The sequence below is a fragment of the Setaria italica genome, chromosome V (genome assembly GCF_000263155.2).
Source record: "Setaria italica strain Yugu1 chromosome V, Setaria_italica_v2.0, whole genome shotgun sequence".
NCBI classification, from domain to species: Eukaryota; Viridiplantae; Streptophyta; class Magnoliopsida; order Poales; family Poaceae; genus Setaria; species Setaria italica.
In genome coordinates this window covers 39,635,268-39,648,397 of record NC_028454.1, presented here as the reverse complement: position 1 = coordinate 39,648,397, position 13,130 = coordinate 39,635,268, and the positions used below count along the sequence as shown (strand labels likewise).

At 45.6% G+C, this 13,130-nt stretch overlaps 1 protein-coding gene across 1 annotated transcript; it reads right to left on the bottom strand.

Annotated features, from left to right (window-relative positions):
* Positions 1 to 3,523: 3,523 nt before the first annotated feature.
* Positions 3,524 to 7,288, bottom strand: LOC101777603 (transcription factor GAMYB). The gene is made up of 4 exons (XM_004970260.3): positions 7,002 to 7,288; positions 6,190 to 6,580; positions 4,233 to 5,250; positions 3,524 to 4,143 (listed from the first exon to the last, which is right to left on the bottom strand). Exons 2-4 carry the CDS (start codon positions 6,559 to 6,561, stop codon positions 3,878 to 3,880), a joined length of 1,656 nt encoding a protein of 551 aa, XP_004970317.1. The 5' UTR covers positions 6,562 to 6,580; positions 7,002 to 7,288; the 3' UTR covers positions 3,524 to 3,877.
* Between the last annotated feature and the right edge of the window lie 5,842 nt (positions 7,289 to 13,130).

The window sequence follows — 13,130 nt, the reverse complement described above, 5'->3', positions numbered from 1 at the left end:
TCAGTACTTCACCCGTTCGTTGACATATATGGACGTGCGGTCGAAAAATCGGAAATTAGAGCTCGAAACTTGGGGGCTGACGGCAGCCTTCCGGTGATCGATCTGACCAGAGAACTGTCTCTGTCACCGTGCAGCGATCCGGTAAAATTTCTATCACATACTATTTTGGAGTATTAAATATAAACTAATTGCAAAACCAATTGTATGGAAGCTAATTTGCGAGACGAGTCTATTAAACCTAATTAGTTTATGATTTGACAATGTGGTGAATATTTAGATACTATTTTGGAGTATTAAATATAGACTAATTGCAAAACCAATTGCACAGATGGAAGCTAATTTGCGAGATGAGTCTATTAAACCTAATTAGTCTATGATTTGACAATGTGGTGTTGCAGTAAACATGTGCTAATGATGGATTAAATAGACTTAATAGATTCGTCTCGGGAATTAGCCTCCATTTGTGTAATTAGTTTTATAATTAGCTCATGTTTAGTCCTCCTAATTAACCTCCGAATATTCGATGTGATATGAATTTTAGTTCGAACTAAAAATCCAAACACCCCCTAAATCCGACCGGGTGCAGGTGCACAAGTCGAAACCTGCTTGATCTCTCCAGGCAGAATAACCCAGGTCTATCATTGGGTATCCATACCCTCTTCTCCACACCCACTTCAAATGGAGAGGGGATGGGTGTGTGTCTATATATATATATATATATATCTATATATATATATATCACAAAGTTAATTATCCATTGGATACGGGTGGGGTTGGGAGGGTAAAGAGTGGATAATAATTATATGAATTTGGATGTGAACAGGAGTGGGTTTGCCCATACCCTTGCATGCCTAGTAACCCACGCGTATATTATAAATAAACAGAGAAATTCGTAAGCAGAAAGCACCGTTGCTATATTTCTGCACACGTCGATGCCAACAATTCGAGCAAGAGCGCAGACTTTTCGTGCATGTTTGTCTTCAAAAAAGAGCTATACATATACTAGTATGCATGCAAGCACGCAGTTAGGCTAGAGACAGGGCCAACCAAACCACGCGTGATTCCGTCGTCCTTGAGAAAAACTGGACCTCAAGAGAGTCAGGGAGTGGGTGTCGCGTGCCGTGCTGAAGAAATGAGTTGCCATACTAACCTCGCTGAAAGCCTGAAACTGTGAAGGAGACAAGCCACATGCGTGCATTGACTGAACACGGTACCAAAGTTTCAAAATTTTTTTATAAAAAATATTTCATGAATCCATTTTTATTAAGAAACATATATTAATATAAAAAAAGGAGATCCTGGAACCTGACATCTCTGCCCGTTCAAGGACATCTTCAAGAAGCTGCAGAGAGCAACGATCAACCGCCTGTACTGTACATTTCATCAAGAAGCTGATCGATTCATTGCTGATCAGGGCTCGGACAGACGCCAGCATCGCGGGCAGCGGGCATCTTCGCTGTTGCCGCAGTACCTCCGCCACGGCACGTCGGGGCGCCGTCCGCCGCCGCGCGCGGGGAAATAGACGGGCCGCGCGGTGCGGTGCGCCGCAGGGACGGGTGCGTTGCGTGCGCGTGCACGGAGCCGGCGTGCGCGGCGGTGGCGCCCGTCGTGGGCGCTGGGCGGCCTCGCTCACGCCGAAATCATGCCACGCGCATCGCGTGACGGCCTGACGACGGATGCGATGCGGTTGGTGCGTACCGTGCGTCCGGAGGCGGCGGGGCATTGCATCCACCCATCCATGGCGCGCGAGTCTCGTAGGCCGCTGCTGCCATTCTTGAAGCTTGAAACAAAGGTAGGTTCGATCCCCCGCGTCTCTCTCTCCTTTTAATTTCTCTCCCATATAGGAAAAGTATGAAAATATTTATTTCTCGAAATCAAATAAAAAGTTAGCTATCAATTGGTAGATATTGATATGATGTATGATAAAGGTATGGGTTTGGATTCCTTGCATCCTCAATAAAACTTATTTCATTGCATTTTTTTTCTTTTACAAAAATGTAAATATTAGAGGGTGAAAAAAATGAAAGTTGGGATGCAGCTCGACTAGTAGATAATTATCATACGTAAGGTAGGGTTCAATTTCATAGATTACCAGCAAAAAAAATTATTTCTATTTCATGTGCAATATATTTTATTTCTCTTTCGTAAAAAAATATATAAAATATTTACAATAAAAAAATTAATCAGAAGTTGGGGATCTAGCTCAATTGGTATAGCATTATAAGTGCACGTTAAAGGTATGAGGTTCAATTCCTTGCATCTCCAATATTTTTTTCTCTTCCGTAACAAAAATATATAAAAACATAATAAATCTAGTGCAGAACTAAGCAAAAGTTGTGACGTCAATTAGTAGAACATCATTCTATTCGATTTCTTTCCTCGAATGTCTATTGATTTTTAATTTCCTTTCCATGAAAAAATAAAATAAAATAACTAATAAGACCCCTTTTTCATTTCTCTTCCCGTCTTCCGAGATTACAAAATAATTGCAGTGCTAACTATACAAAAGTTTGCCAATGTACCTTTCTGTCTCAACAATCCGAGCTCACAGTTTAATAACATTTATTAAATGCATTGCCGTTTTGCTGTGCACACTCTCTGTGCTTGACGATCAGAGCTTAAATAGTCACAGGGAGGGTGCTAATGTTATTCAACTGAAATCATTATTTTTTAAAATTCAGTGACGTTTTGTTGTGCACAACTAGCCTTCACCAATTCTGAGGCAATCGAGCGCCTTTGCTGAATGGATTCTGAGAGGGTTTGGGTTGGTGTCTTCACGATGAAGTACTAGCTAGGGCTGTTTCGATATAGGGAAGATGGATCTAAATCTGCAGGGAAAATAAGTACTAAAATGCTTGGAGTAATCCTTCTCATCTAAATAAGGAGAAATACAAGTCTTCGCGACTTTGACAAGTGTGCGAAGGGTAGTAGCTGAAGAAAAGTTAGTGCTTGCATGATGAAAAGAAAAAACTTAGGTATGGCTCGGAGGCGCAATGACAAGAAAAGTGCAATAAAATTAGTAAGTACTAAGTACGAGGATGCCCAAATGATCGATGTGCAGCACACAGAATGAACGAAGAATAAAAGAAACTGATCTTGTGCACCTAAAAGGACGAATCCAACGCAAGAACTGATATCAGAGAAGTTAGGTACATGGCGTTTGCGACCGTGCAGTGTCGCGACCTCCTCGTGCCATGGATGATACATCTTTTGGGTTCCAACTCTGAAGCCACAATGTCGCAACCCTAATCATTCGTCACGTGGCGTCTTATCCTCGCTTTTTTTCTCCAGCCACCAGCTAAAGCTAGCAGATTTGCAAAGGCAGCGAAAGCCAAAACTGGCGGTGCAAGATTGGTGCTTTCACTGAATCTGGAGCATAAATATTATACAGGCATTTATTTTTCGATTTCACATTGCAAATTAATGCACATCTAAAAAACCATCAATTTATGCAAGCTGCAGAAAATGATATGCTAGCAGCAATGTATGTTTCAGTAAATTGCTACCACATGCAAATGTATCCTAGAGATAGTACACGGAAACAATATCAAATAACTGATATTAAATTGTTCAAACAAAAATCATGAAGCATTTCCAACAGAATCCAGTTCACAGGGATGACAAAAACGGTTCTCTAATAGAAAGCAACAAAAGTAAATATCCGGCTTATCTCCATGCGCTTTATTCGACAAAAGGACTAGTCGCATGAAGAACATCACATCTGGTAGCTGCTGCACCTGCACGCCCTCAAAGGGTCTCTGTCAGTAATGCAGCGTCACAATCAATGAAGCGTTCCCAGGCATTGACCTCAATCCAATAGGCAAGAACGTCGGCAAGAAGAGAACTTCGTTCAGCGTTACAAGGAGCAGCAGGGAATTCATTTGAATTCCGAAATTTCACATGCATTTGGCATGTTGCTCCATGAGGAAGAACCAAACGTGATGCCACCACCGAGGACAGGTTTGCACTCGGCGTTCATGTCGTTGCCCAGTAGAATTGCGATGGCATTGTTGAAAGTGGAAGGATCAGCTGAGTTACCAGAGAATAGTGCATCTGGCCTCAGGTTTTCAGGATGAGGTGAACCTGCCGACTCATGTCTAGGCTCTACTGCCTGCTCACCAGAGCCCATTGAAGGACTTTGTGCTGCAATTTTTTTTAGATAATGAATAAGTGATTAACTGAAAGAAAGGGTGTCAATGACTAGAAAGGGTCAGCGAATTATATGTACTCACCAGGAGAAATTTTGGAGAGCTGAAAGATATCAGGTGATGCGGCACTAACAGGAGTGGATTCGGTGAATGAATATCCACTGAAAGGAGCGCATTCATTGATGAAAGAACTGTGATGATCGTCCCAATATTCCGGGCAGAGATCAAACTCTGGGCTAACCACCGTAGTAGTCTCACATGGTGTATTAGCAGAGGAACTTGAACTTCTGACAGATGGTTGTCGGTTCTTCCCGGATCGTCCCTGAGCTTCATGAAGCAGCTCTTCCAGAAGCCCACTGTTTCTTGGTGATGCACACTCAGATTTCACTGATGGGGTTGCTATTGGAGAGTGCAGGTAAGGATCAACTAACTCGGTAGGCTGCATTGCAGGAGCCAAAGTATACTTGAGCCAGCTATTTGGATCAGATTCAGTATCTTGGAGTGAAGGGAGCTCCCTCTTCAAAGGACCATTGATGGGCCTAGAAGCAGAGAAGTTGCCATTTAAAAAGGCATGGCTGCCAGAAAGTGCAACCCCAAAAGGTGCAATAGTCTTGCTGCTAGCATTGGCTTCATTGAGATAATCAAAACCTAGAGCCTGCTTGAGCTTCTCAGAGCCATTTGAAAATTGGTCCACCGAGGAAAGCACGCCATCAATGGTGTCGCTCAATGCAGGGAGCACACAGCCAGATTGTTTCAGCATCCCTGAGTGGTCTACCTGATCCATGAAGCTACAATTCTTTGATGCAAAACTCTGGCCGAGCAAATTGCCTATTGAAACTGCTGAAAGGTGTGGTGCATAGGATAAAGCATCTGGATTAGCAATGAAATTGTCACTGGTAAAATCTGGTAGATAAAGACCGTTCCCACTCAGAAGATCATTCGATATATTCTCGCTGCAGTTAAAATCACCAGAGACTTGCTGATCTTCACTTGAAGATTGATTGCATACACTAGCAGGATAGATAGGAAGACCAGCTCGTTGGCATCTCTTTATTCGAGTGTTCCAGTAATTCTTAATTTCATTGTCAGTACGCCCTGGCAACTGAGAAGGGTGCTCAAGGTTAATGATGACAAATAGAAAAAATAAAGGCTAAAATTATTCAGGATGAAAATAGGAACTTACTAGAGACATGCACACATGATAAGGCATATGAAATGTTTCAAAACACAATAGCGTATTTTCCAAAACACAAGAACATGAGAACTCTCAAGTTCTAAATTTAGGCACCTTGTATTTCAGACAAAGACAGTCTGGCTAGTATTGGTAGAGTTAGCTAACATGAGAATATGAGTTACCTAAGTCTCAAGATGTAGGTTTGATAAGAGATAAGACACAATTGCCGTGTTGAGTGTCCCTTCCAGTTGATTGTTGAAATTCAAAGAAAAACTAGTAGCAAGGTCAACATGCTTTTAGTGACAAAGAAAGTAGAGTCAGCCTCTGCGGTAGCTATCTTTGCTGCTTAGGTGAAGTATTCCTACCTTTGAATATGACTACCAACAATGTCTTTATCCATAAAAGAGTAACAATGACAAGTCATATAGAATTGAAAACCAAACCTAAAATGATATTTGAAAGCGATCATTTTCTTGGTGCCCCAGATCAGGAGTGAACTAATTTTGTGGACCAGGATCTTGATACCAGGATGATTTGAGCAGGTTGCTGCACGAAAGTTACCAGGTCTAATTTTTAAACCAGAAGATGGCATTTACTGAACTAAACTATAAAACCATCTAAGTTAATACCGAACAGTAACGGTAAAGCAACATGAACATGCTAGTGCAGTCCGAATGCATGAAACGAAATAGTACGCAAACTAAACCATTACTACTTTTCACGAAACGGTAATTCCTAAGTACAGAAATCCACATCTTGAATTAAAAACTGCACGTACGTGCAGACCCAAAGAACGAAATCAATTCTGGAAACTCGGTAAAGAACTGCATGGTCATGTGCAGAGGAAGGAATCGGCATAGAACTTACATTAGCAGCCATCCTCGCCCACTTGTTCCCCATCTTGGCGTGGAGCTGGATGATGAGGCGCTCCTCCTCGGGGGTGAAGGCCCCCTTCTTGAGGTTGGGCCTGAGGTGGTTCGCCCACCGGAGGCGGCAGCTCTTGCCGCAGCGGAACAGCCCGGTGTTCTTCTGCACCGCGTTCCAGTTCCCCTCGCCGTGCTTCTTCACGTAGTCCACCAGGATGGCGTCCTCCGCCGACGTCCACGGGCCTTTCTTCAGGGGCGGCCCGCTACCCCTGTGAGGCGACCCCTCGCCGCTGCTCACATCGTCGGCCACCGGTGAGTCCATCTGGTCCTGCAGCATCATGTCGCAGTCGCTCTCGCTCTTCACCCGATACATCGCGGCGCGGTCAGGGCGCCTGAATTATGCGCGCAAAACAGTGTGGAAGCAGTATTAGATTAGCAATTGGGTTATTCCAGAAAATAATGAAAAGAGCAGTATCACTAGATGAAAACTAGTGCCTAATTCCCAAATTCATCATCAGAGAGAAAAGGAAATAAGGACTGATTAACGGCTAAACCATGTTCAGCTTAAGAACTCGAAGCAGTGTCATAACTACAGTTCAGCCGAGATTTCCGGTTAACAGGAGAGAAAGAAAGGTGTTTTCGTTTATCATAATTCACAGATCAAAGCACCACATGCCGTGAACGGCAATTCTCGAACGGCAGAATTGGGACGGAGAAGGATAAGGGAACCAAATTCAGCACTTTCCCGGTTTCCCCCTCAGATCACACCAGGTCACCCAGAACAAATCGGAATTCAGCAAGAACCGGAGCTACCTGGCCGATCTCGCAGCAGCCGGTGCCGATCGAGTCCGAGGTGGTGCTGAGTTGAGCTCCTCCAATGGCCCCCCTGCTCCTGTGAGCTCAGCAGAGGATTGCAGGAAAGTAGGCGACTTGTGTGGAGCAGAGGAGTGAAAACCGGGGGAGGAGGATCTCGCCTAAGCGAGATGCCACCACCACTTAGAACCAGAGTATGTGGAGAATTTTCAGGGGAGGGAGAGAGTTTTGAGGAGTGAGAGAGGAGGCGGAGGAGAGAGAGAGAGTGGGCGAGCCTGGCTGCGCGAGTGGAGGATTTGCTTGGGGGCAGATTATAAAGCTGAAAGGTACAGCGCCAGAGAAGCCATGGTATTGGGCGTGAGCGCATGGGCTCCTATTTTCTCTCTAGCCCCCTATTTTCTTCAAAATTGTTTCTTCTCTTTTAACTATTGCAGAATACATCTTTATTCACAACAAGTCCTATGCTCTAGGCGACTGAAATTGCAAAGTGTTTTCACACATACATGTTTGTGAATGCAGCATCGCCGGCCGTCGCAGGTGCCTGCATGCGGCAAGCGGGGCACCCATGGAGCGTAAGAACGAGATGTTAGCATGGCAGTTGTGGCGGAGAGCCGCCATGATAGAAAGTGAATGAGAGGTGGGAAGACACGCGAGGAAGAAGAAATTTGCCGAGAGGTAGAAGACACAATCCTGACCTCTCAATCTCAATCCTACGTTAGGGACATTAATTGACCGTTTGGATCTTTTCAACCGTCTAACGTATAGCATTTTTCTTTTTTCGACGTGTTTCATGTTCTCATAGGAGGTCTCCAAAAAAGAAGATCATAGGTCATATCATTATCCTATATTTGGAGGCTACAATGTTTTCGTGTAAGTCACCACAAGATTCATATGATTTTTCTCGGTGCTAGCATTAAAATTGCAAACACATACCAATTTGTTGTTGTGAACTACTTCCTTTGTAAATTTGCGAGGAGTTGGCAACTTTACATGAAGGCTATTGGGTTACACGGGATTGCTCCACTTGGTAAAAGAAAATAGTCAAGTTCCATTTATGGAATCTCCTTTTTATGTGTGTAGAACTTAGATGAAATAATGAATATACCTTGTGAATGAGAAGATACCTTTGGTTAAACGCCCAAAATAATTCCAACTTGCTCAAAGCAAAGGTGGCCTTTATACCAAATCTAGAGAATTTTTCCCTTTCATAGTAATGGTAGAGCCTTTCTCGGTTGCTGTTTATAACTCAAATCCATTCTGCTACTACTTTCCCCCCATCTGTGGTTTCTTTCTTCCAAACATTAGAGTATTAGACCATGATCTCTCCCATTCAGATAGATAAACAAAAGACAAAAGAACGGTCCTAGGTTCATGCCCGGATATATTAATGCATTCATCAATGTTGTGTATGCAAATCGAGCATTACATTTACATGGTTCCACGTGACAGCAACGATCATGAAACATATCTATGAGACTATGACTTCTCACACATTTTTCCCACTCTCACTAGCTGGCATGTCATTTCAAATATTAATTTGTCCATTTTTTGCTAATAAAACAGTCTTGTAGGTCATTTTATACCCCATATACAATATGATATGTCCCCAGGGGTTTTATTGAAAAAGGAGAACAAAAAGTAAAACCTCAAGGTTTCACGTGGAACGAACGAACGCTAATTTTAGCGGGGGTGCACTAACACTCACGGTGACGATCGTGTCACTCCTCCCCGCTGCTCAAAGCCTCGAAACTTTGCCGCTCCGAGTAACGCTCCGCATGCCAGTTCTCCCGGACGACAAGTCAACCGTTGCAATTTGCATGCACGCATCCCTCCCTCCTCAGGCGCCAGCTTTTACCCACCACCACCACCACCACCAGGCGATCGACCCGCGGCCCGAGCCCGAGCCCGTGCGCGCGCGGCATGCCAAATCTACTCCGCTCGCCGCGCACGGCGAGAGAAGCCAGCGCCGGCCACCAAAAATCCGCGGCGAAAGCTGATCCAAAAGGAGAGGCCGGGTGCAGTGCCGGCGCGGCAACCCCCCTGCCGGATCGCGCGTCCCCCACCGGTTGCTTCCAGGGCAAAGACACCGCCCCCTTTGGGCCTTGGCTTTGCGTTTGCGCGGCGGGGGATCGAGTACACGGGGACGACGGGAACAGCAGGCCGGCGTGGTGTTCGGTGGGCGATGGAGAGGAGGAGAGGAGAGGAAGCCTCAGCGGTCGCGGTTGCTAAATCGGGGGGCGCACGTGGTGAGGCGATCGGGCGCTTGTCCCTGCGTGTGAGGCCCGGAGGGGAAACCGCACATGCCCCGGTCCATAAATTTGTCTCTCATCGTATCTTGCCTGCCTGCGGCGGCTCAGTTTGTGTTCTAACAAAAGACGCTAGGTCTGATTAGGAGTGGCGCAGGCATAAAATAGGAATTGACCTAGGATACATTATTGTGAACACAGTCATTGGAGTCGATCGATCAGCTCTGGGTGCTTTTTATGTGGAGCCACCTTTTAGTACAAGCCAGCTTACTTGTACTGTACTTCTTATACACGTACAGGTGTGGATGCTTTTTTTTTTTAAGGATTGCATATTCAGGCCGTGTTTGGTAGAGCTTATTCTGGCTTCGGCTTCACCTGTTTTACGCAAAATAAGGCATTGTAGCGTGAAGTGGAGGCTAAAATGAACTAGAAGCCGGGTGAAACCACTATTTTTGGATTCACCGGTGAAGCCGTTTTTGGGAGAAATCCTCCTAAATAGGGCCTTAATCTATTTTGAAAATAAAGTCGTGTTTGCGTGCCCGCTTAGCAACTTACTAATTGTAGAAACACAAAGAGAAGTACTTCACGTACAAGCACAGAAACACTCAGGCCCCGTTTGGATCCCTTCATTTTAAGGAATTGGAATCTACTTAATGGAGTAGACTAATTTATCTTGGAATGTGGCATTCCACAACTTTCCAAAGTTTAGATATAAGCCTATTTTAAATTCATGGGGTGGGAGATGGAAATTGATTCTATAGATTATGATTATTAGAATGGAATTCAATTCTTATAGCACACTCTTGAACTCGCTTCCCTATAGTAGAAGTGCAGCACATAAAGCACATAAGTATCTCTCCCATATCGCCAACAATAATATACAAATATATTCCACATACAATTATATTAGCTTAATTAATTTGTGTCTAAATTATGATTATTAGAATGGAATTTAATTCCAATGACCTCAATGTAATTTACTAATTTATACATGCAGCATTGGTTTAGCATAGGCATGCACATGTGTGAAACTTCTTGAATTTATGTATCGGGGAGCGAATCTTACGAAGGATTTTTCCGCATATCTCATATTGAAATTAAGGCTCTGCGTGCACCGTGGAAATTTATTACTGAACGGTAGGTGATGGACTTCAGCTGTACTTTGATTTCTTTTCCAGGATTCTAATAAAATTCTTGCATTTGAAACATATCCTAGGCTTGATTTTTATCGAGAAGACTCAAGTGACACCTTTTTGAGATCTCATGCAAAAAAAGGGGTACCTACTCCTATGCAATAGCTTTTTCTTTAACCGACTTTTTTTTATTGAAAGCTGATTGATTGAAGAGTTTAACGTTGACGTAAAACTTGCATCAGATGCAACGTCTCTTTTTTTTAAAAAAAGAATCACTATATGGGAGGACGATAATACGTGAAGATAAAAAACCATGCTAGTTTACATGCATGGGGACCTGCATATATGCTGTAAAATAAATGCGCTTTTCCCGTGAAAAGAGTTCCGTGCAATGGAAATGCAACATGTAGTAGGTAGAATAATGTTGCAAACACTTTGGTGTAGTCTACCAGTAGCATCGTAGATGCACCAACATATGGCTTCCTTTCGTCCTTCACATCAATTCTGGAACGCAAATTTGCTTTCTTCACATGGACCTGCTGGCATTTATTCCCCGTCAAAACACTCCCACAAAGAAAGTGGTAAATAAAGGTAATATGATTTCACGTACGTGCATGCGACGCGATCATGCTGTAAAAGAGCTGCAGCATTAGATCCTCTGGAAAAGAAAAGTTACCGGTACAGTACAAAGAAGCAGAGGCCTGGTTTGGTTCACTTGCTTAAATTTAAGCACCCGTCACATCGAATGTTTAGATACTAATTAGGAGTATTAAACGTAGACTATTTACAAAACCGATTACATAAGTGGAGGCTAAACGGCGAGACGAATCTATTAAGCCTAATTAGTTCATGATTTGACAATGTGTTGCTACAGTAAACATTTGCTAATCATGGATTACTTTAGGCTTAATAGATTCGTCTCGTTGTTTAGCCTCCACTTATGTAATGAGTTTTGTAAATAATCTATGTTTAATACTCCTAATTAGTATATAAACATTGATGTGACACTTGCTTAAAAATAAGCAAAGGGAAGCAAACGGCCCAGAGTATACGGTATACCATCCCCAGTAGTACTGTGTACCTGTACGTACCTAGCACAAGCGCAGGCATGTGTCGGCCGGTAATTTTCCTGCTCCTCCTCTAGCCTCTAGCCCTCTAGCAGAGACCGGTAACTCGAACAGTTCTGGAAAAGGAAAGCGAGGACAGGGTAAGGTACGTGGAGACACTACTCGGTCTGTGCTCACTTCAAGGGTACTCGATCCGTATTAAATTCTGCTACAATGGTTGGTCAGTGAGTGGCGACTGGCGAGGACAGGCGCGTAATTTCTTGTACGACCGGCGCAGGGTTGATGAGCCAAGGCCTAGCTATGATCGAGAGCCACTTTTACGGCAGGACACGAGCGATTCATCAGAGCCGTAGCCCACGGATCTTCGCGCAATCTACAAGTACTGCAGGGCTTTTACTGTCGCTGTACTGTGGCCGTAATGGTCATGCTGCCCCACGTACGTATATTGCTGTGTAAATTTTTAAATGAAAAGCTTTCTTATTAGAGGAAATGTTTAAAGAAAAACTGGAATATTTTTTTTTGCGTGTGAATATATTGTATTCGTCGTCGTCGGTCATCCTCCGTCACCACCATATCGCTTGCTAGTAGCTATAGGTCCTTTTTCTGCCGCCAAATAGTTACATCCGCACAGTTCAGCAGACATCCTCAGCAATCAAACTCGACGGAAACATCAGTTCGAAAAAAAGGAAAGGAAAAGGAGGAGGGGCGAGGGCCATCCGGCCATCATCACGCTTCGATAGACACGGCCAGAAATCAGATTTGGTTTGGGAAGAGCCGTGCATGCGGAAATGGGTCGCTCGCTAGCTAGCAAACCGGACGCGCACGCAACAGGCACGGAAGCAAAAGGCTTTTGGGCGCCAGCCGCGCAGGATTGACCCGAAAATCCAGTCCTGCTTACGGTACACCGTCCCCCGGAACAAGAAACCTACGCAAAAAGGGGAGAGGAGAGACGAGAGAACGGTGCACGGGTTTCGTGCCATCGTTTGCTTTGCTCTTCCGGCCTCACCAGTCGTCACCGCCGCTCTGGTTTCCTGTGAAGGGCTCTCGAGTCTGGACCGTTCCGACCCGATCGATCACCGGCGGCCGGCGGGCGCCACGCCAATCAGAGAGCCCTGAATCTGATCAGCCGCCACCGCCAGCGCGCAGTTTTGGCCGCCGCGCGCCCGCACGCCACGGCGGCGAGTTGGCGAGGAAAGGGGAAGGATGCGGGCCCACGGGGTGACGCGCCAGCGTCCCCTTCCTTTTTCCCGGCAACCCTGCGTGGGCGCCTACCACGGGAGGGGGCCCACCGGTGGGTCCGGATGTCCCGGGCGCGGGATGGCGTGGGCCCCTAGCTCGCGGCTCCAACCATAGACCGGACCTGCGGTGCGGACCCCCACCCGGACGAGTCAGGCGGGCACAGCACTGGGCGAGGCGAGCAAGCAACCGGGGCGAACATGCAGGCCTCGTGGGAGGCGCGCGCGGGCCCCACCGCCCCCCCGCGGGAGGGGGTCGCGTGGTCCCGCCCGCCCGCCCACGTTGCGCGGGGCAATCGGTGGCCCTCGTTGTACCACGACGCTCTGGCGCCCCGGAACCGGGAGGCCTCTGCGAGTCTTGGGTCCATCCGTGGAGGCCGGAGCCCGGAGGCATCGACACAGCAGGCAGGCGGTGGCGTCCGTGGCCCTAGTCCTCCCCGCTGGGCAT

What these genes read in the sequence shown, in the direction of transcription:
- LOC101777603 (XM_004970260.3), bottom strand. Translation starts at nt 6,561, where the DNA reads ATGTATCGGGTGAAGAGCGAGAGCGACTGCGACATGATGCTGCAGGAC. An exon ending in GGGCGAGGATGGCTGCTAAT is followed by an intron (nt 5,251 to 6,189) that starts GTAAGTTCTATG and finishes CACCCTTCTCAG; the next exon opens with TTGCCAGGGCGTACTGACAA. An exon ending in GCTCTCCAAAATTTCTCCTG is followed by an intron (nt 4,144 to 4,232) that starts GTGAGTACATAT and finishes AAAAAATTGCAG; the next exon opens with CACAAAGTCCTTCAATGGGC.